Source organism: Sorex araneus, chromosome 5, assembly GCF_027595985.1.
Source record: "Sorex araneus isolate mSorAra2 chromosome 5, mSorAra2.pri, whole genome shotgun sequence".
NCBI classification, from domain to species: domain Eukaryota; kingdom Metazoa; phylum Chordata; class Mammalia; order Eulipotyphla; family Soricidae; genus Sorex; species Sorex araneus.
Window position 1 is genome coordinate 48,328,398 of NC_073306.1, and position 21,579 is coordinate 48,349,976.

Consider the following 21,579-nt stretch of genomic DNA (forward strand, 5'->3'; position numbering starts at 1 on the left):
TCCCCCAAACCCTGCCCAAAATGATACATAAGAACAGAGCCAGGAGTAACCTGAGCACAGCCGGGTGTGACTCAAAAAAATCAGAAACAGGGGCTGGAGTGATAGCACAACGGGTAGGGCGTTTGCCTTGCACGTGGCCAACCTGGGTTGATTCCCAGCATACCATATGGTCCACCAGCACCAAAAGGAGTAATTCCTGAGTGCAGAGCCAGGAGTAATCCCTGTGCATCGCTGGGTGTAATCCGAAAAGCAAAAAAAACAAAAAAAAACAAAAAAACAAAAACCCGAACAAATATAAAAAACAAAAATAAATCCACTTAAGGACTGGAGAGAAAGCAGAATGGGTAGGACTTTTGCCTTGCCCATAGTCAATCTGGATTTGATCCCCATCATCCCGTATGGTTCCTTGAGCACAGATAGGAGTAATTGCTGAGTATAGAGCCAAAGGTAACCCTTAAATGTAGCTGGGTATGGCCCCCAAAACAAAACAAAACAAAACCCACTAGATTCAGCTGCTTTGGCTGAATTTGGTTTTGGTTTTGGCTGAATGCTTACAAGGCCTAAGTGCTGCTGTTGCTGATGGTCAGGAATTCCACTGAAAACAGAATCACTATTTGGGGGTGGGAGTGGAGGGATTACTCCTGGTTGTGCACTCAGAAATAACTCCTGGCAGTACTCAGGAGACTACGTGGGATGCAGAGGATCAAACCCAGGGGCAGGGGGTGAGGAGGTGGTGGGAGATGTTGAAACAAGCGCAATTCTATTGCTCCAGCCCCTCCACTATACTAGTCTAATCTCTCAAGTCAGAACAGGTACCTGGCAAAATTTGCTTTTAAGCAGGGATCTAATTCAACTATACTTAACTATGGGATGATTTTATTTTTTGAGGTTTTTTTTGCTTGTTTGTTTGTTTATCTATACACTACACCCAGTGGCATTCAGAGACCACTGCTAGTGCAACTCAAGGGACCAATGTGTTGAAGATCACATCAGGGGCTTCCTCAACAAAAGCAAAGGAGCACACAGCCAAGTAAGGAATCCCCTGCCATTACAAAAACCAAATAAAGAAAAAGAGAAAAAAAAAATCGTATTTCATAAAAGTTTAGGGCTGTTGAAAAAATTATGTACCAATAAATGTTACAGCTTGAATAATTAGTATTCAAGCAAATTTAGTATTTCATAGTGTCATTTCTATAAGATGGGAGAATGACAGCAACCATCTTTTAGTTTTAAAGATTAAAAGGGGAGGAATTTGGAGAGATAGCACAGCGGATAGGATGTTTGCCTTGCATGCAGCCAACCTGGGTTCGATTTCCAGCATCCCATATGGTCCCCCGAATACCCCTGGGAGTAAATCCTGAGTGCATGAGCCAGGAGTAACCCTTGTGCATCACCGGGTGTGACCCAAAAAGAAAAAAAAAAGATTAAAAGGGGAACTGACCGGGGCTGGAGCAATAGCATAGCGGGTAAGGCGTTTGCCTTGGACGAGGCCGACCCGGGTTCGACTTCCAGCATCCCATATGGTCCCCTGAGCACCGCCAAGTGTGACCCATAAAGCAAAAAAAAAAAAAGGGGGGGGGAATTGACCAAGAGGTCCAAGCACCCAAATGACGCACACATGCACAAATATACTCTGGTCCCAGCAAATCATATGCCAGCTTGTAAATATGGATCTCAGTGAGGCCCTAAGCTTATCCCTGATCCAGGACAAAGCTACAGATACATAACCTACAAAAGAGTACCCCAAATCCAGCCAGCAGGAGAGAACTCAAAAGAACTGGAGACCTCAAATGCTTGCTTTGTTCTGCATGGTCCCTTAAGTAATGCTAGAACTACCACACCATAATACCCAGCATAACGGAATATGGTGTTTCTTCCCCCAAAAGTCAGTTATCCAAATCTGAAGCAACAGATTCACACTCCTGAACTAATGCCTAACCAAACACGAACTCTACCACCTTAAGGATCATAACAGACTGTTCTCCAAAGAGCAAAAGAGAAAGCCCTCTTGTATTTGCTAGAGAAGATGTAGTCACGAAAAGCAACTAATTCCCAGTGTTTCTGCTCAGGTGACTTGTTCTCTAAAGACAACGGAGTCATAAAAAGGGCTACCCAAGAAAAAAAGAGTAATCAGTGGGAAAAAGGAGCCCAAAGACATACTTGTTTCCTCTAAAAGGAAGCACCCCATGAGACTAGAAAGACAGTCCAAGGGGTAAGGCACTTGCCTTGCTCAAGGCTCACCCGGGTTTGATCCCTAGCACCCCATACAATCCCCCAAGCCCACCAAGAATGATACCAAAGTATAGGTGTGCTCCCCCCAAAAAACACAGTAGTCTTTAATCATCTACCATCTGGCCAAACTCATCCTCTTTTTAAAACCAAAGTACATCAGACTTAATTGGTCAAGAGGAAACATCTAGATGCAGATGTACTTTCATCCAGCAAGTTGTAACCTTAAGGAAAGTAGCAAGCACACATAAAATGGGTTTTTAATGGTTGATATTCTACCCACTCCTAATCTACTCTGCTGTTATCATGCTAGTGCTAGATTTGGGGGTGGGGAGTGGGGTTCCCTTTAATAGAGATGTTTATAAACAAGTTCAAAACTAAGTTTAAGGGGGAACGTGTATAAAAATATTGGTTGTAGGTGGTGAGACACACACACACACACACACACACACAAAATCAAGAAATGTGCCAGTGTCGAGAGGAGGAGGAGGAGAAGGAAGTCTAATAACTAACTTTGCAGACTTGAGAACCCAAACAAAGCCATAATGAAGTCCAACAGCGAGCAAACGACAGCAACCCCCCCCCCAAAAAAAAAAAACAAACCCCCACATGGCACATTTCCACTTTGTGGTTACAGTTCAAGCAGTACCCTGGGTCTGCAAAAGCCCATACCCTGGTGCCCCTTTGCTCTTTAGTATTTCATATCAACATTAAGTTCCTGGAGGGTGGCAAAAATCTGTCCTGGATTACTGGGTGATTTCTAATATGTACCATAACCGTCACTAAGCCAACATTTTAGGGATCAAATTTCTCACTCTGCAACATGTTGGAATGCATTCTTGGCATTAGGCTTCTTCCCAATGTGTCCACCCTTAAAAAATGCAAATGCCACTGGGAATACTCAGTCCAGTCTACCATCTTCTCATATGCACATGTGACTAACAAAAACAAATAAAAGTTCACTCAGATGTCCTTTAATATTCAATAAAACCTCATTTCACCCATTTAAGACCTGGGAGGAGCAATTTCAGGAAAAGATATGTTTGCAAGGCGATTACGTCAACATTCACCCTACCTTGAATTCTTCTAAAACCTGGGATGAGTAGGTATTCACTTCAACTCCCTACACAACTGCTGTCCATGGCAGACAACATTCTTAGATATTGAAAGCTTGTTTCTGCATAATGCCAAATGGAAAGGCAAAAGCTGGAAACTATACTTCTAAACTGGAATCTGTATTCAAAACTCCATACTTCTCTACTGGAGCACTACACCCTGTCCTTATTCCAGGTAGAAGCACTGCAGCAGCCTGGCAGTAGCTACTTCAACATCTCCAGATATTAACATCCCTTAAAAGTACCAGAAACCAGGTCTGATCCTATCTTACATGGACCAGTAGGTAAAGAGAAACTAAAACCACTATATATATCAGAGGCTTCCACAACAAAAAAGCCATGTGCTTGCTGCATTTATGAGCTTCTTGGCCACAGTCAGCCTAATAAAAAATAGTATTAAAGGTCATTTCCATGAACACACAGGCAAACTACATGTGTGGATATACACACAACTCAATCCTCACTATAAGACCCAATACAACAACTCAGTTCTAACAGTTCACAAATCTTCAGAAAAAGTTAACAGCAGAGGCCTAAGAGTCCCAACAGACAATGACACTTGTTTTTGTTTAAGAAAAAAGTGAATTAACTCTTCCCCCCAAATTCCTACAGTTCCAAAGTTAAATCAGCAACTGGTTGTTTAGGGAGCACTCTGAAAATGACATTTTAAACTCAAAATTACTTCAAGAGTCCCTGAACTGGCAAAGAACTTGGCAAGTTATACTAAAGGCCCTGCATAATCACAAGAGCAACTATTAAGACCCTAGAACCACTCTCTTTTATAGAATTTTATGGTTAGAGTTCAAGGTCTCATAGTCACTGAATGAGACAACTACAGATCTGGGAATAGATGTATAATGCGGATTCTAAAAAACACACAGAATTCTGGGTATTATGGAAAGTAAGATCAATTTTTTAATTTTCCCTTTCTGGAACAGTTAGTTTTACAAGTCACTGTCTCTGAAAAGAAAAGCTGTCATTGGTTAAACTTGACCAACTAAAAAATAAAACAAGACCCACCCAAGCAGAGCCCCCAGCAGCCACCTGCTTCCACAATTTAAAATTGCCGCTATATACCCGGCCTGACTCCATTGTCTCAGGATGGACCTCACCAAGATATAATCTGCTGAAAAGTCAGATATGCAGGTTTTGTGACTGAAATCTCCAGACTTTCTCAGAGTTGGGATAGGCTACCTCCCTCTGTTTCCCAATACTCCTGGAGTGAAGTGCTGGCAGTCACCCCCACGAACCAACTCCAGTGCCACCATGTCTACTACCGGCCATGCTTCAGAGACCCCTAAATAAATCTCGAAAGAGATCAAAAGCCACTCGGACCTACACATGGCTAAACAGACTGGGGTAAATCGGAGGGCAGGTTGGCCTGAGGCCCACCCAAGCAGAGTCCTTGGCAGCTTCTTGCTTCCACAATTCAAAATTGCCACCATCTCCCCCCCACCCCCCACCCCCACTCCCAGTCTGACTCCACCATCTCCGGATTGACCTCACCTAGATATAATCTGCTGAAAAGTCAGGTATGCCGGTTTTGTGACTGAAATCTCCTGGCTTTCTTGGGGTCAGGATGGGCTCCTTTTCCCCACCTCTCTATACTTCCGGAAGCCTCTGCAGTCATATCCATACCCCAAAGCAGCCACCCAATTAAAAAGCTATTCCAGCCTTACTGTCCCAATAAAAATACCGAATGTCCTGAACAAACACCATGACCTCTTAGCACTTGTATTGCAAACCATAATGCACAAAAGGAAAAGGAGAGAGCAAGGGGCTGGAGCGATAGCACAGTGGGTAGGGCATTTGCCTTGCATTCAGCCGACCCGGGTTTGATTCCCAGCATCCCATATGGTCCCCCGAGAAACGCCAGGAGTAATTCCTGAGTGTACGAGCCAGGAATAACCCCTGTGCATTGCTGGGTGTGACCCAAAAAGCAAAATAAAAAAAAAAAAAAAAAAGGAGAGCGCAAGAAGGAAAGTGCCTCCCATAAGGAGGCTAGGGGCTGGGGGCTGGGAGCAGGGTGTTGGGGGATGGTGGTAGAGGAACATGAAGACATTGGTGGTGAGAGATGGGTGGAGGAATGGGTGCTGAATCATTGTATGACTGAAACCCAATTATGAACATGGTCTTTGTAATGGTCTATCTCATAGATATTCAATTAAAATAATTTTTAAAATTTTTTTGAAAGAGTAATGTTCATGCCCAATTCAATCAGCTTAATCAATGGCTGAATTAATAGGACTCCTACATTAAAAAATAAATAAAATTAAAAATAAAACAAATTCTGTAGTAATTTTTCTCCTCCCTTTCCCTTCTCCTATTGTAATGACCCAGCATTCTGTAGTTGTGATGTTCACACACACCTTGTTGTAATACATAATATACCACATATTATGCTGTGGCCTTAGGGATTCCAAATGACAGTACCTCCTGGGTCAAATCTGTGGCCTCATGCCTTCAAGGAAGGTACTCTACCACTAAGCTATTCCTGCACCACTTGATTGTTGCTTATTCTTGGATTCCTTCAATACATGTAGTTACTGTGGTCTATATCTATTTATAAAAAGTTGCTTTGTAGGACTAGAGAGCTGATACAGTGGGTAGGGGGTTTGCTGGGTTATATCCCTAGCACCTCATATGGCCCCCAGAGCCTGCCAGGAGTGATCCCTAAGCATAGAGCCAGGAGTAAGCCCTGAGAATCACCAGGTATAGATCAAAAACAAACAAAAAAGATGCTTGCAGGGCTGGGGAGAACATACAAGGCACTTACTTGCCTTCCACGAGGCCAACCCAGTTGGATCCCCAAGAGTCCCATATGATCCTCTGAGCACTGCCAGAGTCATTCCTGAATGCAGAACCAGGAGTAATACCTGACCATGACTGGATACGGCCCCAAAACAAACAGACAAAAGATACCTGACTTATACGTAGCTGGTTCCTGTTTGGTCCTGGCTACCATATACGGTCCTTTGACCACTACCATGAGTAATCCCTAGCACAGTGCTCAGGTTCCCTGAACACCTTCAGGAGAGGACCCCAAACCCAAAATAAGTGAAAATAAAAGAGACTTTATAAAATAGAGATTTTGGGACAGAGAGGTGACTCAAAGGATTTAACACATAGTTACCTGAGCATAACACCAGGATTAACCTCCAAGCACAAAGCTGGGAACAATCTCCAAACACTACCAGGTATAGCTCTCCACACACCAACCCCCACTCCAAAAAAATAAAAGTAGAATCAGAATTCAATAAAAGGGAGATGAGACTTTGAGGGGAAAAGACTATGGACCAAGTGGTAGTCCACATGCCTTGCATGTATGAGGCTATGAGTTCAATCCTGGTGTCTCATGCCCCTACCCTAAACACTGCACAATTCTAAAAAAGAGGGCCAAAGAGAGAGCTTAATGAACTGAGCACATTCTTCGAATGCAGCAGACCTAGTTTTGATCTCTGGCACCACACAGTCCCCAGCAGAGTCAGAAGTAGCTACCAGCCTGCAAGGTATGGCCCAAAAAACAAAAATAAGGAAAAAATATAAAGAGAAACTTGGAAAATGTAAATCCTGTCATCTCACAAAGCAAAGTATCACCAGCAGTCATCTAATATGTCTAAAATACTTCTTCCTCCATAAAAATAATGTTTTGCTAAAGGAACCAAATTAAATTTGTAATCATAAAACAGCAGTATCAAGACAAAGACTGAATAACCGTTCAGGTAGAATTTAGTGGGTCTCCAAACTTTGAACTTCGCACTGACCGGGGTATATAAAGTATATGATACAAAAAAGGAGTCCAGTATAAGTATAAACTATGTAAGTTTATACCAGTTTCTGGAGGGGGTTTTAATTGAGAGCTATAAGCAGATCAGAGGCTGAGGTCCACTCTGCGGTTGTAGAACCTTCTTTTCTCCTTTATAATACTTAAAAAAACTACAAAATCTCCGTCAAAGAACAAGGCCTTCAAACTATGAATCTTATAAACCAAGCTTATGGAGCACACTTACTACCAAAACATAGGGCCTTGTTTCCAACCTTATTTATTTTCATTCTAAAACTATAACCGACTTTGAGAAGGGCTCCACATGCCCTCCCTAACTTAGCATGAAGCCGGAGACAGGGAGCCCCTCTCCCAGGGCAACATCTTTTTACCTCTTCTCTCTCTCTTCTCAGGGTGCTTGCCCCTTCCTCCACACACCACTATCTTTCAATCTTCAAAGTCTTTTTTCCCAATATTATTTTACTCCACCACATGAGAAGAGACTAGCATTAGCTTTGCTTGAAACTGTTTATTAATTTGCCTGTCAAACATTCTATAGAGCCGTTTACATCTTACTCCAGAAACCTCCTGGGTACATATTGACAGCTCAGCAAGTATTTACACAAAGCTCTGAAACATTTGGTTCCTCGGGAGAGGAAGAAGCTGCTGTGTCAAGCAGAGAAATAACACTTTTCCCTCTTTTATAAAGGAAAGGTTTCTTCTAGCATACCTCTAAGAATGACTAAATTACACTTGTAAACTACTAAACCAGGAAGAGAATGGGAATTCAGATGTGCTGAAGAAAGCACAGCATTTCCAGGACCATGTGCAAATCACACTACATACGCAATCTGAAAAACCAAGGGCAAGAAAAAAAGGCAAATATACCAAGGAAACAGACCCCATGCCACTTAGCTTTTCCTAGTCTAGTCTCAGAATTTTCTGCTCCTCTCTCAGCTATATTTACAGGGCAAGTTCAGGCACTCAGATTACAACCAACTGCCCTAACCAGACCTAAGCCTGCCTAAATACCAGAAGTCTGGTGAGCTAAACACTACCTCTTCCCACCATCATTGTACTCCCCCAGAATAACTGCTCAGACTGAATCTGTGAATCCACCCTACTTCCATTCTATCCTCCCAAATTCCCACTTGGAAATCCTGAAGCAACTATTTTAATTTAAAAGTCTTACTTTAATAAAAATCTGCCTAATTTTTCAGTTACTGTTTAGTGTTTTAAAACCACCAGCTAGGTGGAATGACTAATGGCAAACAGATTAACAGTCAAGGCAAAACAATCTGGTAGGACTTTTCTGTAAAGGGCCACACCATCATGGCACCCAACTGTTCAGAGTTTGTTCCTGTAAATTCTCTGAAGAAAATAGCTTTGAGTTCCTTAAGCCCAGGGGAGTAAAGATGATATTCAGACCCTTACTGAAAAAATATGTGCAGAAAATCTGTCCTCTGTATATATTTTTCAGTAAAAACAGGAGCTATAGCACTTGCCTAATATGTATGCAAAAACCCTGGTTCAAAATCCCTTGTAATATAAATAGTCCCCAGAACACTCTTGGAAACGGCCCCTGAGCAACCGAGTGTGGTCCCTCTACCTACCCAAAAGAAGCTGCTTCATAACAAACCAGGTGTGGAAAGAGACAAATGTGTAGCATCAAAGGGGGACATTATGTAGCCCATCAACTTAATTTTACTGATTACGAGGTCTATGAAGAACAGAAAGCAAATGACTTGCCTAAAGTCACAGAGCTTAATTCAGAGTGTGAGTAGAACCAAAGCCGGAATTCTATGATCTTTACTGCAACCACTCTGCTGCAAACAACCTGAAGTATATCAGTAACAATAATGACCAGCCTAAACATTGAAAAACCCAAGGACAAAAGCCAAGGGAATCAAGTCTCAATTTCACAGCCTTGGCAGGGGAAAAATATTCCACGCCAATTTATTTTTTAATACCATAGTTTAGCTATATTTGCAAAGTTCAGTCGCTTCTTGAATATGGGGCAAATTCAACACAAACTTTTCAGCATGAAATGAGAAAATGCCCAAGTCATAACTTTGCTAGCTTATTTTTCAGTTTTAAAAAGTTCAGTAACCTTTTTCCTAAAAAATGTACTGTAGACATCACACCCCACAGGAGTTAACCCAACATATGAATGTTTTAATGCAATCCAAGACAACTCGTTACCAGGTGTCACTTGTCATGGTTACTCTGTCACACAAAAGGGAAAGGACCTAAAAAGTCCTAGCAGAGCCCAACTCAAAGTAATGAACTTTCATTCTATTTTCTCTTCTCTCATCACCATCCAACTCCCATCATTCCCATTTCTCTCACAGATGGCAGAGAAATAGGAAGCTCCCACAACTGTTAATTCAGAAGCCTCTCAATGTGGTTTTTCCTGGTCCCTCCTCCTTGAGGGAGCTCCAAGAGCCCCATATTTCAGCCAACCCAGAGTTTCTGCCAGGAGGTATTTCCATGATAAACACAGGATACCTGGTGCATTTGTTCCCTAGGAATCAGAAATACATTTGATATTTCCATAGCAGAAACCAACAGCCAAGCTTCATAATCAAATCCATCTTGATTCCAAACTACTCATTCTATTTTTTTAAAACTTTGATAAGATAGACTGACTTATCAAGGTACAAAAGCTAAAAGCAACTTTAAGAGAAAAAAAAAAAAAAGCTTTATTTACATCAGTTTCAAGAATATAAATAACCGGAAAGTATTTCATCAGTAGCGGGATTCAACTGATCTTGAGACACAATACTACTTATGGAAAAAAAGTAAGGATATTCTCTCTTCCTGTGTAAAAGACTTAGCTCCAGTACTTACCTAACCTTTATCTCATATAACAGAGTCAAATGATAACATTCACACTTAAGCTATATCAATCAATTCTCTGTGAAATACTCTTAATTTAAGACTGAGTTAGGGAAATAAAGGGACAGAAGCAAGACCCTCTACTATTTAAGCATAGGTAGGAGGTCATGAACTGACCAGAGATTTATCCTTAAGCAGCAAAGAGGAATTCAGAATAAAATCTATTCTGAATATATAGACCATATATATAGAAACATCTAGACTATACACCTGAAGCAGCTCACAAAACTGGACGTTACGCTTTATGTTCCAAGCTCCGTCATCATTCTCTGGGGGCTCAGAGGTCATCCACATCAAAGAGCTAGAGAGGGTAGGGAGTTAAGGCACTTGCCCTGTAGGTAGTCTACACAGGTTCCTTTCCCCACTGCATATGGTCCCTTGGGAACTGCCAGGAGTTAAGTCCTGAGCAGAAAACCAGAAAGCCTGCAGTACCTCCAGATGCAGTCCAAAAATCAAAAAACAAAAAACTGGGGGAAGGGGGGAGATTCACTGAAACACCCAAGATTCCAAAGAGGGACAGTAGTATCTTCCTATCACTTATCCAGGACATAGCATAGTACCTCACTTATAGAAGGTGCTCAAATATTTGCTTAGTGACTAAAACCAAAAATCACTACATTGCAAAGAGGGCTTACTTCCCCTCCCCCAGTGCTTGCCTGAATAACCCCTAAACCAGAACTAGAATTTTTGTTTTTAAATGAGCCTTGACGTATTCCTAAATTCTTTACTCCAATAACCTAAAGCAGTAAAATTTTAGTTACCTTCAAAAGATGAGGGGATGAGAGGGAAAGAGCTAATGAGAAAAGATGAAAATTATTCCTGAGATATCCAATTTTTTAAAATTCCTTTATGACTTGCCCAGAAATATTAAGAACATCATAGAAGATGTAGGGTCAAGGTACAAAGCTCCAAACCATCTAACATAATGATTTTCAAAATTCCCAGCTCAATGGAGGTGTAGAAAAAGCAGTTCTGGATTGGGGAGGGAATACAAGTAATTAAGCTGCCAATGTGAACAAAATCTTATAGCACAAAGGTTCATTGGGTACTGCTGAGAGAAGGGACTTTGAAGGAAGCTTTTCTCCCTCTGTAAAAAAGATGCATGACTCCACAGAACACCTGATTTTCCTGACACAAAGCACTGAAGAGAGTGTGACGAAAAGAGCAAAATAAAATACAAAAAAGAAGAGACCTAAAAGTTAATGGTTTATAAGCAAATATGAAGTATCATTGTGGATTATATCTTTATCATCTTGAATGACAGAAAAGAAAATGGAACATTCCTTGTGATGCAAAGGGAAAAAAAAGTCAATATCATTTTCAAAGCTCTGAAATGATTGATGACAAAAATCATCAGATTGTTTTAATGTTCCAGAACATATGATAAATTTTACCAAACTGAGTCTTTAGGGGACAGTCTTCTTCTGGATCCTAAAAGATGTTAGCATCCCTTTAAATTGAGCTGCTCACCAAAGTTCAATTAACAAAAGAAAGTGTTAACAAGATTTAACATGTAAACAAAGAATGAGGCCAGCCTTCCTTAAAACAGAACATTTGAACCTAATATGAAATTCTCTCAGAAAGCTTCCAGTCTTCAAGGAGAAAAAATAAGTTTTTTTCCTACCCCCTCATATCCTCTCGTAAAGATCCCACATTTGCCATTCAATTAAAAAGAAAAACCAGGAAAATCATTTCAATTTTGCAAAGCAAACAGGGTACAAATTACCCGACAAATGCATCTTCAGACCATCAAAGAAGTCATTTATACCATCAGGAAAGTCACAAAACCAAAACAAACAGCAAACCCATTGTAGAGAAAACTCAGCTACTGTTCTGACAACACAGAATCTATTTCAAGCTGCATAAAACATAACAAGCAAAATAAATCCAAAGGTACAAGCAAAAGGCCACTGCCTCCTCTTTTGTTTCGGGCACAATGTAACAAGGGCAGCCTGTCTGAGGCTCTGCTCCTGCTGATACAGTATTGCTGCTTAAACCTCCCTCCTCAAGGTCACAGCCAATTTCAGCTCTGGAATAAAAGGCAGATAGTGGTAGAGATGGTTTGGGTTATCACTGGCAGAAAAGCAGAGTGTAAAAGTTTATGAGCTCATCAGGATTGTTGTACCATTACATCAGAGGCAATTATAAATGGCCAAGAGCAGGAGATGGGGAGCCAATCAGATCACAGATAGGATGTCAACCTAAGACCAACTGTCTCCTGGCTTTGACAGAAGGATTTTACCTCCATAATTCAAATCCCAAACCAAAGCAATCTGCACTTACTACTCCAATCACTCAGCTGTTTACCAGCACTTCCAGGGAGAAGCCCAGGCCACTGGGTCGACGGAGACCAAGACAAGAGAGGGTCGGGGCCGCCCTGGGCGAACCGTGCCCGGCCTCTAGCTGCCCCCAAGCAGGTCCCTGCCCTCCCTCGAGGTCCCCCCGAACCCGAGGGGCCCCTCGTTGAAAGTACAGGCGGGGAACGGCCTAAAGAAAAGCAGACCGGGCAGAGGGGTGCGTCAGGTGAGCACAGAGCCTCCCGAGCTCCTAGCACTGCCTACGCCCCTAACCCGAGCCCCCAGCGCCCCCTCACCCCGCGCCCGGCCCTTCCCCGCACACACTGCCCCGCACCCCCTGGGAGACCCCCAGAGTTCAAGGGGGCCGGGGAGAGAGCGAGAGGGGAAGCAGACAGCTCTGGGAAAGCCCCACACAAAGGCTGAAGGAGGGAAGGAGAGGAAGGCAGACAGGCAGCCATTTTAAGAGAAGAAACCAGACAATGGCAGCTCCCCAGCAGTGGGGGCCCCGGGCTGGGGGTAACCCACGGCCGGGGCCTGCTCCCCACAGCCGCCACCCACCCCCACGTCCCCGCTCGCCCCCCAGCCCCCTCCCCACTCAGTTGTGTACCTGCGGGGTCCGGGCGAGCGGCTGCCCCCCGCCGCCGCTGCTCCCGGGGCTCATGGGCGCGTGGTGGCTCCTTTGTTGGGCCCCTCCCGAGGCGGCGGCCGCCGCCGCCGCTGCCGCCGCAGCAGCCCCCCAGCACTGCGAGGCCATGTCCGCCGGGCCCTTGCCGGCGCCCCCGTCCTGGGGCCCGCCGCCGTAGTCGCCCCCGGGGTAGCCCTGGTAGCCCCGGGCCGAGCTGGGCGACGTGAGCAGTTGGTTGAGGGTGGGAGTGGCGGTGGGCTGGGGGGTTCCCCCGCCGGCCGCGGAGGGGCCGCCTCCCCCCATGGCCCCGAAGCGCTGCTGAGCGAAGGACGAAGACGACGAGGAGGCGGAGGCGCTGGAGGAGGGAGGCGGCTTGGAGCCGGCGGCCGCCGCCGCGCCGGAGCCCGGAGTGCCACCTCTCGGGGAGCCCAGCGCGTAGGCCTGGGGGGGCGGGGGGTAGGCGCTGCGGTTGGGGTAGTAGGAGTTGTACTGATGGTTGGGGAAGCCGTGGTCGTGCGAGTTCTGCTGGGGCCCCGCGTAGGGCTCCAGGCCCCCGCCGCCGCCGCCGCTCTGCAGCGCTGCCAGGCCAGGGCTTTGTTGTCCGCCATGTTGTTGGTGGAAGACGGCGGCCGCGGCGGCGGCGACGGCAGACGGGCTCCGGCCGTAGGGCTGCCCGAAGCCGTAGGCGGGGGGCGGCAGGGCGGCCGCGGCCGAGTGAGGAGGCGCCCCCACCCCGTCGCTGCTGCCGCCGCCGCCGCCGCCGGGCGGCTCCGGGAGGTTATTGTTCAGGGCGGGCCTAGGGCCCGCGTTCCCGTTCGAGTTCTTCAAGTCCGGCTCCGCGCCGGGCCCGCCGCCGCCGCCGCCGCCAGCTCCGGCGCCGCCGCCTCCCCCATTGCTCTCGGCCCCGTCCTGCAGCTCCTTTCCCAGCGGCGGCGGCGGGCCCACGGCGGGGCCCTCGCTTTCCTGCCCGGCGGCTGCCTTCATTTCCCCGCGCTCGGCCGCCGCCGCCGCCGCCGCCGCCTCGCCCCCCGCCTCCTCCCGCTGCTGCTGCTGCTCCGCTTTCTTCAGCTCCGAGGGCGGCGGCGGCGGGTTGCCCAGGCTGCTGGCGGCGGCGGGGGCGACCTGCGCGGCCATGATCCCCGCTGTCTCGTCCGCGGAGAGACCCGGCCCTGTCTTCGTCTTCTCCCCCCCTCCCACCCCGCCCCGGGGCCGAGTCCCCCGGGCTGCCCTCCCCACCCGCCCGGGCGGGCCTCGCGGGGCTCCGCTGCTGCGCGGCGCTCGCTCGCTCGCTCCTCTCCCCCCCGCCCCGCCGGCTCAGGCTCCGGGCTGGCGGCGGCGGAGGAGGAGGAGGCGGCGGCGGCCGAGGCGCTGGCGGCTCAGCTGCTCCCGGCTCTGTAGGCTCGGGACCCGGCTCTCCCGGCTCATTCCCCCCAAGCCCTTGCCTGGGAATGAGGGGGGCGGTGGAGGCTCCGCTCCCCAGGGCCTGGCCCCGCTGTGACTCTCCGCTTTCTGCTGCCGGAGAAAGGAGGAGGGAGGGAGGGAGGGAGGCAGGGGGGAGGGGGCGGGGAGGGAGGGAGGGAGCCGGGGGGAGGGGGACCCGGGACGGGCGGGCTGGAGGGCGCGCGGCAGCAGCCCGGGCGCCAGGAGGCAGAGTCGGAGCGCGGGCCGGCCCGGGCGCCCAGCCTCCCCTCCCCGGCCGCGGCTCGGGCCGAGGCTGCTGCGCGGCAGCGGGAGAGCGGGCGGACGCGCGGCCGGACGGAGCGGCGAGAGCGCCCCACTCTCCTCCGAGTCCCCCTCACTCCGACACGAGGCTCAGCACTGCCATTTTACCCAGCGCCGTCGCGGCCGCCTGGCAAACCCGGAACGGAGCGCGGAGCGGGCGCAGGCCGTGGAACGAACTCGCTCCCTTCCCCTCACAAAGGAGGAGGGGAGAGAAGTAGCCGCGGCGGCGGCAGGCCCTCCGCCGCTTTCGCTCGGCAGCGCCGCCGCCGAAGGCTTCGGGGAAAACCCGGCGCGGAGCACGCGCCCCTCCGGAGCCTGCGCCGCCTCCCGCCCGGCGCCGCGGTCCCGAGCGATCCCCCTCCGGGCCGCGCGGACCCGAGCGGGCAGCGTGAACTTTACTCGCGGCTGCAAAATTGGCCTGAGCCCGAGACCGCTGCCGCCTGGGCCCAGGCCTGGCCCCCTGGCAGCGAGCCTGGTCTCTTGGCTGCTACTTAGCACCTCTACAGCACTTTCCCTTCTTCAAAGCCTTTTACAAACCTGCTCTAAAGACTCAGCGGAGAGCCGGAGAGCGCAAGCAGGGGACATTTTGCCTCTTTTGCAAGCCAGGAGGAATAACTGATCGCTCTTTGGCATTTCATTTCCCAGTTGCCCGGCCCTGCCCTCCTCTGAGGTCCTAACGCGGCCATGGACGCTTGAGGTCTGATTGTCCCCATTTTACAGAGAGGAAGGATGGCCCATCACTTACAGGGATGAGCCAGGGTGGTGTAAAAAAGCAGGTGAGGGCCAAGGAGATGGCTCAGAGGAGTGGAAGGCCAGCTCCATCCCTAAGACCGCATGGTTCCCCTCCCCCCACAACAGGCCTGGTGGGGCCCCTGGCTGAGCCCAGAGCAGGCCCCTGAGTGCCCCCAGGCCTGAGTACTGCTGGGGAGGTCTGATAAACAATAAGAGTCCTGGTCCCAAAAGTTGCCCCTGTCTACTTAGCCTTAAACAAACAAACAAAAATAGGTGATCAGTTTGGGCCATTTGCAGCAATGGTTGAAAATTTCACAGTGGGTCTGAGGCCAAGGCAGGTTGTCCTACCACTGACAGAAGGATCACTTTTTAAAAGGGCCTTTGCGTAGAGGAACCCAAGTTGCATCCATTTTGGCTTCCTGAGAGCATAATCCATGATGATGGACAGTCCCAGTCTCCAGTGAGTACCTGTAAGACTGTAATGAGAACACGTAAGAGGCTCCAGGGACTAGAAACACCTGAGTGTTCAAACCAACCACTGCAGAAAAAAGGACCACAAAAGGAGGGAAACCATTTTCTTCCCCTAAGTGAGAAAGGGAGCACTTCAACAAGCCATTCAGAAAATGGATGCAACCCAAATTTGTTTTAAAGTTCACCATTATATTCTAAGAGACTGATCTAGAAACACAAAAAAGCTTCAGAACTGCAGACCCCACCAATCCCAGCAGCAGCCTTTTCCTCTCCGGCCAACTTGCCATGCTCTGACCTGCCAAGGCAATTCCAGCTCCCCACTGGGCACCAGTGCCTCTTTTCCCCCTCAGACTTTATAAAAGTACCATCATCTTAGAACTTCTAGGTTTCCTAGGTCTCTGGAGTTCTGGCCAAGCCACTGGTCACTGTAAAGGATTCAAAACATCTCACTGAGAAAAACTAAGAGCATCTTACACAAAAAAAGGAAAGACCGTTCTGTTACTCTAAGAACCAAGTGTTTCCCTTCCCCCACAGCCACCCCCAACCCCCAAAGCCAAAAACCAAAACCGGACTCCCAAGATCTCACTAACTAGAGGCCGCCGTGCCCTGGTTTCACTCACAGTCCTCAGGGGCAAGAACTAACTCTCCCGGTGCATTAGGTCCTAGAAACCAAATTATAGGCTGCCTCATAAATGGAGCTTGGCTATTTAATCAACTGCCTCTGAGCTGGCAAACAGTCCTGAGTCCTGCACACAAATGAGGAAATTTTTACATGCAATTACCCTGCCATTTTCCTCAGAGCTGGAGTGTAATGGGAAACCTGGAGCCCAGTGAAAATCTGGAAGCCAGAATGGATTTGTCTCCAAGGAAGCGCACATCCACTTTCTTCAATGGCTATGAAATTTGCAGAGCCAGAATTCTTTTACGTACACGTGGGCACGCTGTTTTGAAAACAGCCATTTTAATCTAGCAATAAGATAAAGTATAAAAATCTATGCACCTGGCTCAGAGGAAGTAATGTGGGATTTCTCCTCTGCCGCATTAAAAAAAAAAATCCTTTAGGGTCCTCTTCCGTTCCTACCTTTAGAGCCCCACACCACTATCCCTGGGACAGCCGGTTTGAAGGGAACTTTCTTAGAAACTGGCCCATCAGCTTTCCCCAGGGGCAATGGCAGCGGGAAGGGGGGGAGGGGACGAGCTGGGCACGTGGCTGGCCCGAGTTGCGAGACCCGAGTTTGGGGTTGTGGGTCCTCCCCTTGGTGGAGTTTTCTCCCCCACGGCCCCAGCCTTTTAACCCCACACCCAGGCAGCTCAGGAATCCCGGTGCAGATTGGAGAACTAGGACTAGGACAGCGCTACCCTCTCGAAAGCGCCTCTGCCACCAAACAGCCTGATGGCAAATATGGACTGAATCGTTGACATGGAAACCGGACTAAAGTCTCGCTCTCTCCCTCACAAGAGAGTTCTTATCACCAGCCCCGACCGCACGGCACTTGGCAAACGTGGACTGGATCCCCGGTCCGGAGGATCAGGCGGAGTTTGTGCTCTTAGCATTAACTCCCGCGGCTGCGGCAGCCTAGGCTGGGGGCAGGGCTGCCGGGACCAACCGACTGCAAATGGCAGAGGAAGTGCTCACATTTTATCCGGCTGCACAGTCTGTGTGCTTGGATTGGGCCCGAGAATAAGGGAACAACCTATTAAAATCCACAGTCAACTGCAAAATATGGAAGCGAGGCCTGGAGGGTTTGCTAAAAGAGAAAGACTTTTGCAGGGAGAATAGTCCTTCCTCTCTCGCAATGTGCTTCCCCTAAAGTCTCTGAAATGCAAAACTCAACAAACAAACAAAAGGGCGGGCTGGACTCCCCAGAGCTCCTTCCCTTCTACCACTCCTTTTGGGGGAAATACGTTTGAAGCCCAGGGATCCCAGTGAAGGTTTGACTAGGTTCTAAACTAGGTAAGGAGCGAGGACCCGGTGGAGCCCCAGAATTATGGCCCCCCACATGCTTCCCCGCAGTGGAAAGCAGAAGACACCCAGCAGAGCTCTCTCGAGTGCGAACTGGAGCTGCGAGTTTGAGCAAAAGGGCAACTATGTCAGTTGACGGAAGCCAGAAGCAGAGTTCAAAGCCCGGCGTGGATTTCCATCTGGAGCTGTCTGTTTCTTAAAGTTTGTAACTCCGTGTTCAGAAACAGCCCCAGCGGAGGCTTTGAGAGCAGTGTGAAAGTCTAGCACTACCATCTGACAGCGAGCTGCAAAACTTTGGGCTGCATATTAAGCGAGGAAAGTGGATTGAAGCGAGAGTCAAGGCAATTCATTACATTACCGGCTCCCAGGCGGAAGCTCAAAAATCCGAACTGGATCGCCATGGAGGGAAGTGGAATGGAGTCTGAATAAGGTTTCAGCAGCTCTCCTCGGTAAAATTGTATCTGCCCCGCACCTAGAATCCCAAAGAAGTAAACCCAGAGGCGTCACGCTTAGTGGGTGTTCAACAACTGCTGGTCTTGATCCTTTTTTTCCACTCTTCTGAAAGTCTTCAACAATTTGAGGGTAATTTGCATTTCAGAATGATGATAAAGAACACATTTTTTAGAATGTTAATTTCTGAATGAGACTTTTTATTTTCCCACCAGGAGAGTAGTCATGTAAAAATACCCTTAGACATAAGTCAACCTGCTATTTTTGTACCAGTATAAAGTAAGAACTATCCTCACTGGCCTAGGATATGGCTCAAGGGGTAGGGCACAAACTAAACATGTGCCAGACTGTGGGTTCAGTTCCATCACCACATACTCTGCCACCGTGTTCCCACTCTAAGAAGCACTGGATCTGGCCCCTATTTAAAAATTAAATAATTGTTTAGTTTTGTTTTTTGGGCTACACCAGTGCTCAGGGATTACTTCTGATTTTGTATTTAGGAATTACTCCTTGTGGTGTTTAGGGGACCATATGGGATGCAGGAGATGGAACCCCCCCAATTAAATAACTTTTTATAAAATTGCCCTCACCATCATCTCCACCAAAACTAAAGTCAAAACTAAAAGTCAAAAAGTCCAGGGGCTGTAGTAATAGTACAGCAAATAGGGTGTTTGTCTTGCATGTGGCCTACCTGAGTTTGATTCCTGGCATTCCCTATGGTTCCCCGTGCACCGCAAGGAGTAATTCCTGAGTGCAGAGTAACCCCTGAGCATCACTGAGTGTGGTCCCAAAACACCCAATCCCCCAAAAAATACCCCAAGATGGTCTGATTTGTGGTGGGTTTCAAACATAACACTCTCAAAGAGCAGAAAGGTATCAAACACACCCAAACATCTGCATTCTCCTTATCTGCCAGGCTTAATGGCTAGTTTACTGGGCCTTCCTTTTGAGAAGAAAGAGTAAAACTACTAATGTTTTAAAGACAAACAAACAAACCTGGACTGGAATGTTAATAAAAAACGACTGAGTATATCAGGAATTTGGACATTTCTGAGTCTCATTAGAGGTTTGTATTCACAATTGATAACAAAAAAGAGTATACCCAAAAAATCTCCTTACAAAATAGCTTGTAAGCCACTTACAGTTCATCAAAGAAAAACTAAACAATTTTGTATTTGGTACTTATTATACACATCAGTTTTTAGATTTGGAGAGCTAAGCACCAATAGCATTACCAAGGAAAGATAAGATCTTTCGTCTTAATACTGAAGGTTATTACTCAGGAATGGGAAAAGGCTGTTATCTTTGATTTCCCATATTAAACCAATGTAAGCTGTTTTTTATTTTACTTTATACTTTAAAGTCCATGTGGGAAAATTTCACATTTGTAAAATGATTGTAAGGGAAAATTTTCAAAATGAGGGTGAAGAAGAAACTAGGAAGGAAAATAAAATCTTCTAGGTGGGTTTTTCCTTCAGCCTTTGGTTTCATAAAGCTTTCTTACACTGCCATTTTACTGAGATAGGAAAAAGAGTCAGAGAGTGGAGAAGTTTCTCATAGCAATTCTGGAATGGATCTGGAATGGAGTCTTGCTCTTACACAAGTTCTGTGGAACAGAGTTGGAAAGGGGAGGAAAAACAGTGTGAGCACTGACAAAATGGAGGGAGGCGGGTATGCAGTCCTGGGAAACGGAGGAGACTGACTGCAAATGTGCTGCCGGGTGGTTCTCTGCAACAGAGCCACCCCAGGAGAACTCAGCAGCAGCACCACCCCAGACTTGCCTGTAAGAATCAAAGAATATTCGAAGGAACCTATTAGACATAAGGTGGGAAAAAAGTAGCCCCTAAGGAAAAGCATTCTGGCTAAATAGATAGAAATCAAACCCAACTATCCCTACAAAACATTACTTCTTCCAAAGGTAAGAGTGTACTGAACAAACAAGGTCAGCTGAGGGACTACTCTAGTAGTAGTGATCTGGCCCTTACGTGAGATGCAAAACTTAAAAATGACACCAAGGAAATTCAGCTGCCAGGGACAGTGACAGTGAGTTTTTGGCACTTTTCCAAATGATCACTTTCTGCCCTGAAATTTAACAATATGAAACTGGATTCAGAACCAACTAGAGGAGATAGGGCATGGATGGGGGGGGGGGAGCGGGAGGAGGGACCAGCAGGGTGTTCCCCAAAGACTTCTAAGGTCTGTGCTTCTTGTTGAAGTCAGGAGACTTCTGAGGTCTGTGTGTGTTGTTCTTCCAGTCTTGCTGTGGAAGGGAAAGGAGACAAAAGAGAAATAACCAAATACTCTTCCTTGAGCTTCACCACCAGGGTTTTTAAAAACAGCAGCTCTCTCTCTCTCTCTCTCTCTCTCTCTCTCTCTCTCTCTCTCTCTCTCTCTCTCTCTCTCTCTCTCTCTCTCACACACACACACACACACACACACACAATCACATACAAACACACACACACACTCACATACAAACACACCCTGGTCTCCACAGTGTGTTTTCTAAAATAGAGCCCATCTATAAACTACAATGTGTGTAGTGTAGTGTTGGAAAGATAGTTCAGGATAAGGCATTTGACCTTGCTTGCAGCAAACCCTGGTTCAATCTCTGGCACTCTGAGCACAAAGACTGAAGTAACCTCTGAGTACTGCTGTATGAAGCCCAAAGCCTCCCTGCATATAAATTAATTTAAAAATAAGACTATATAGTGCCAGGCAATGTTAGATACTCTTTTTGCCCCAAACACTAAGACCAGAATGTAAATTACACACTTAAAATTTTTTATTTATTTTTGGGGAGACACACCCAGCTGTGCTCAGGGCTTACTCCCGGCCCAAATTTTCACTTTTTTGGGGACTGGAGCGATAGCACAGTGGGGAAGGTGTTGACCTTGCATGCGGCCAACCCGGGTTCTATTCCCAACATCCCATATGGTCCCCTGAGCACTACCAGGGGTAATTCCTGAGTGCAGAGCCAGGAGTAACCCCTGTGCATCGCCGGGCGTGACCCAAAAGGCCAAAAAAAAAAAAAGAACCACCAAATTTTCACTTTTTTTTGTTTCTTTGCTTGTGTTTTGGCCACACCCAGCAATGCTCAGGAGTTACTCCTGACTATGTGCTTAGGAAATTACTCCTGATGGACTCAGGGGAACATATGGGATGCCAGGGATCCAACCTGGGTCAGCTGGATAAAGGCAAGCGCTTTACTTGCTGTACTATTGCTCCAATCCCAAATCACACATTTTTAAATGTGATGTCCCCTTTGACCTCAGAACAAAGTCCTAGAGTTTGTTTAAGTATTTTTTTTCCCT

At 47.2% G+C, this 21,579-nt stretch overlaps 1 protein-coding gene across 2 annotated transcripts in view; it reads right to left on the reverse strand.

Annotated features, from left to right (window-relative positions):
* The window catches only part of ARID1A (AT-rich interaction domain 1A), a 93,196-nt gene extending 79,062 nt beyond the window's left edge, over nt 1–14,134 (reverse strand). For both annotated transcript variants that reach the window (XM_055137498.1, XM_055137497.1), the window contains exon 1: nt 12,910–14,134. In XM_055137498.1, coding sequence (XP_054993473.1) covers nt 12,910–14,061 — 1,152 coding nt within the window. In that variant the 5' untranslated portion in view covers nt 14,062–14,134. The remainder of the gene's footprint in view (nt 1–12,909) is intronic.
* Between the last annotated feature and the right edge of the window lie 7,445 nt (nt 14,135–21,579).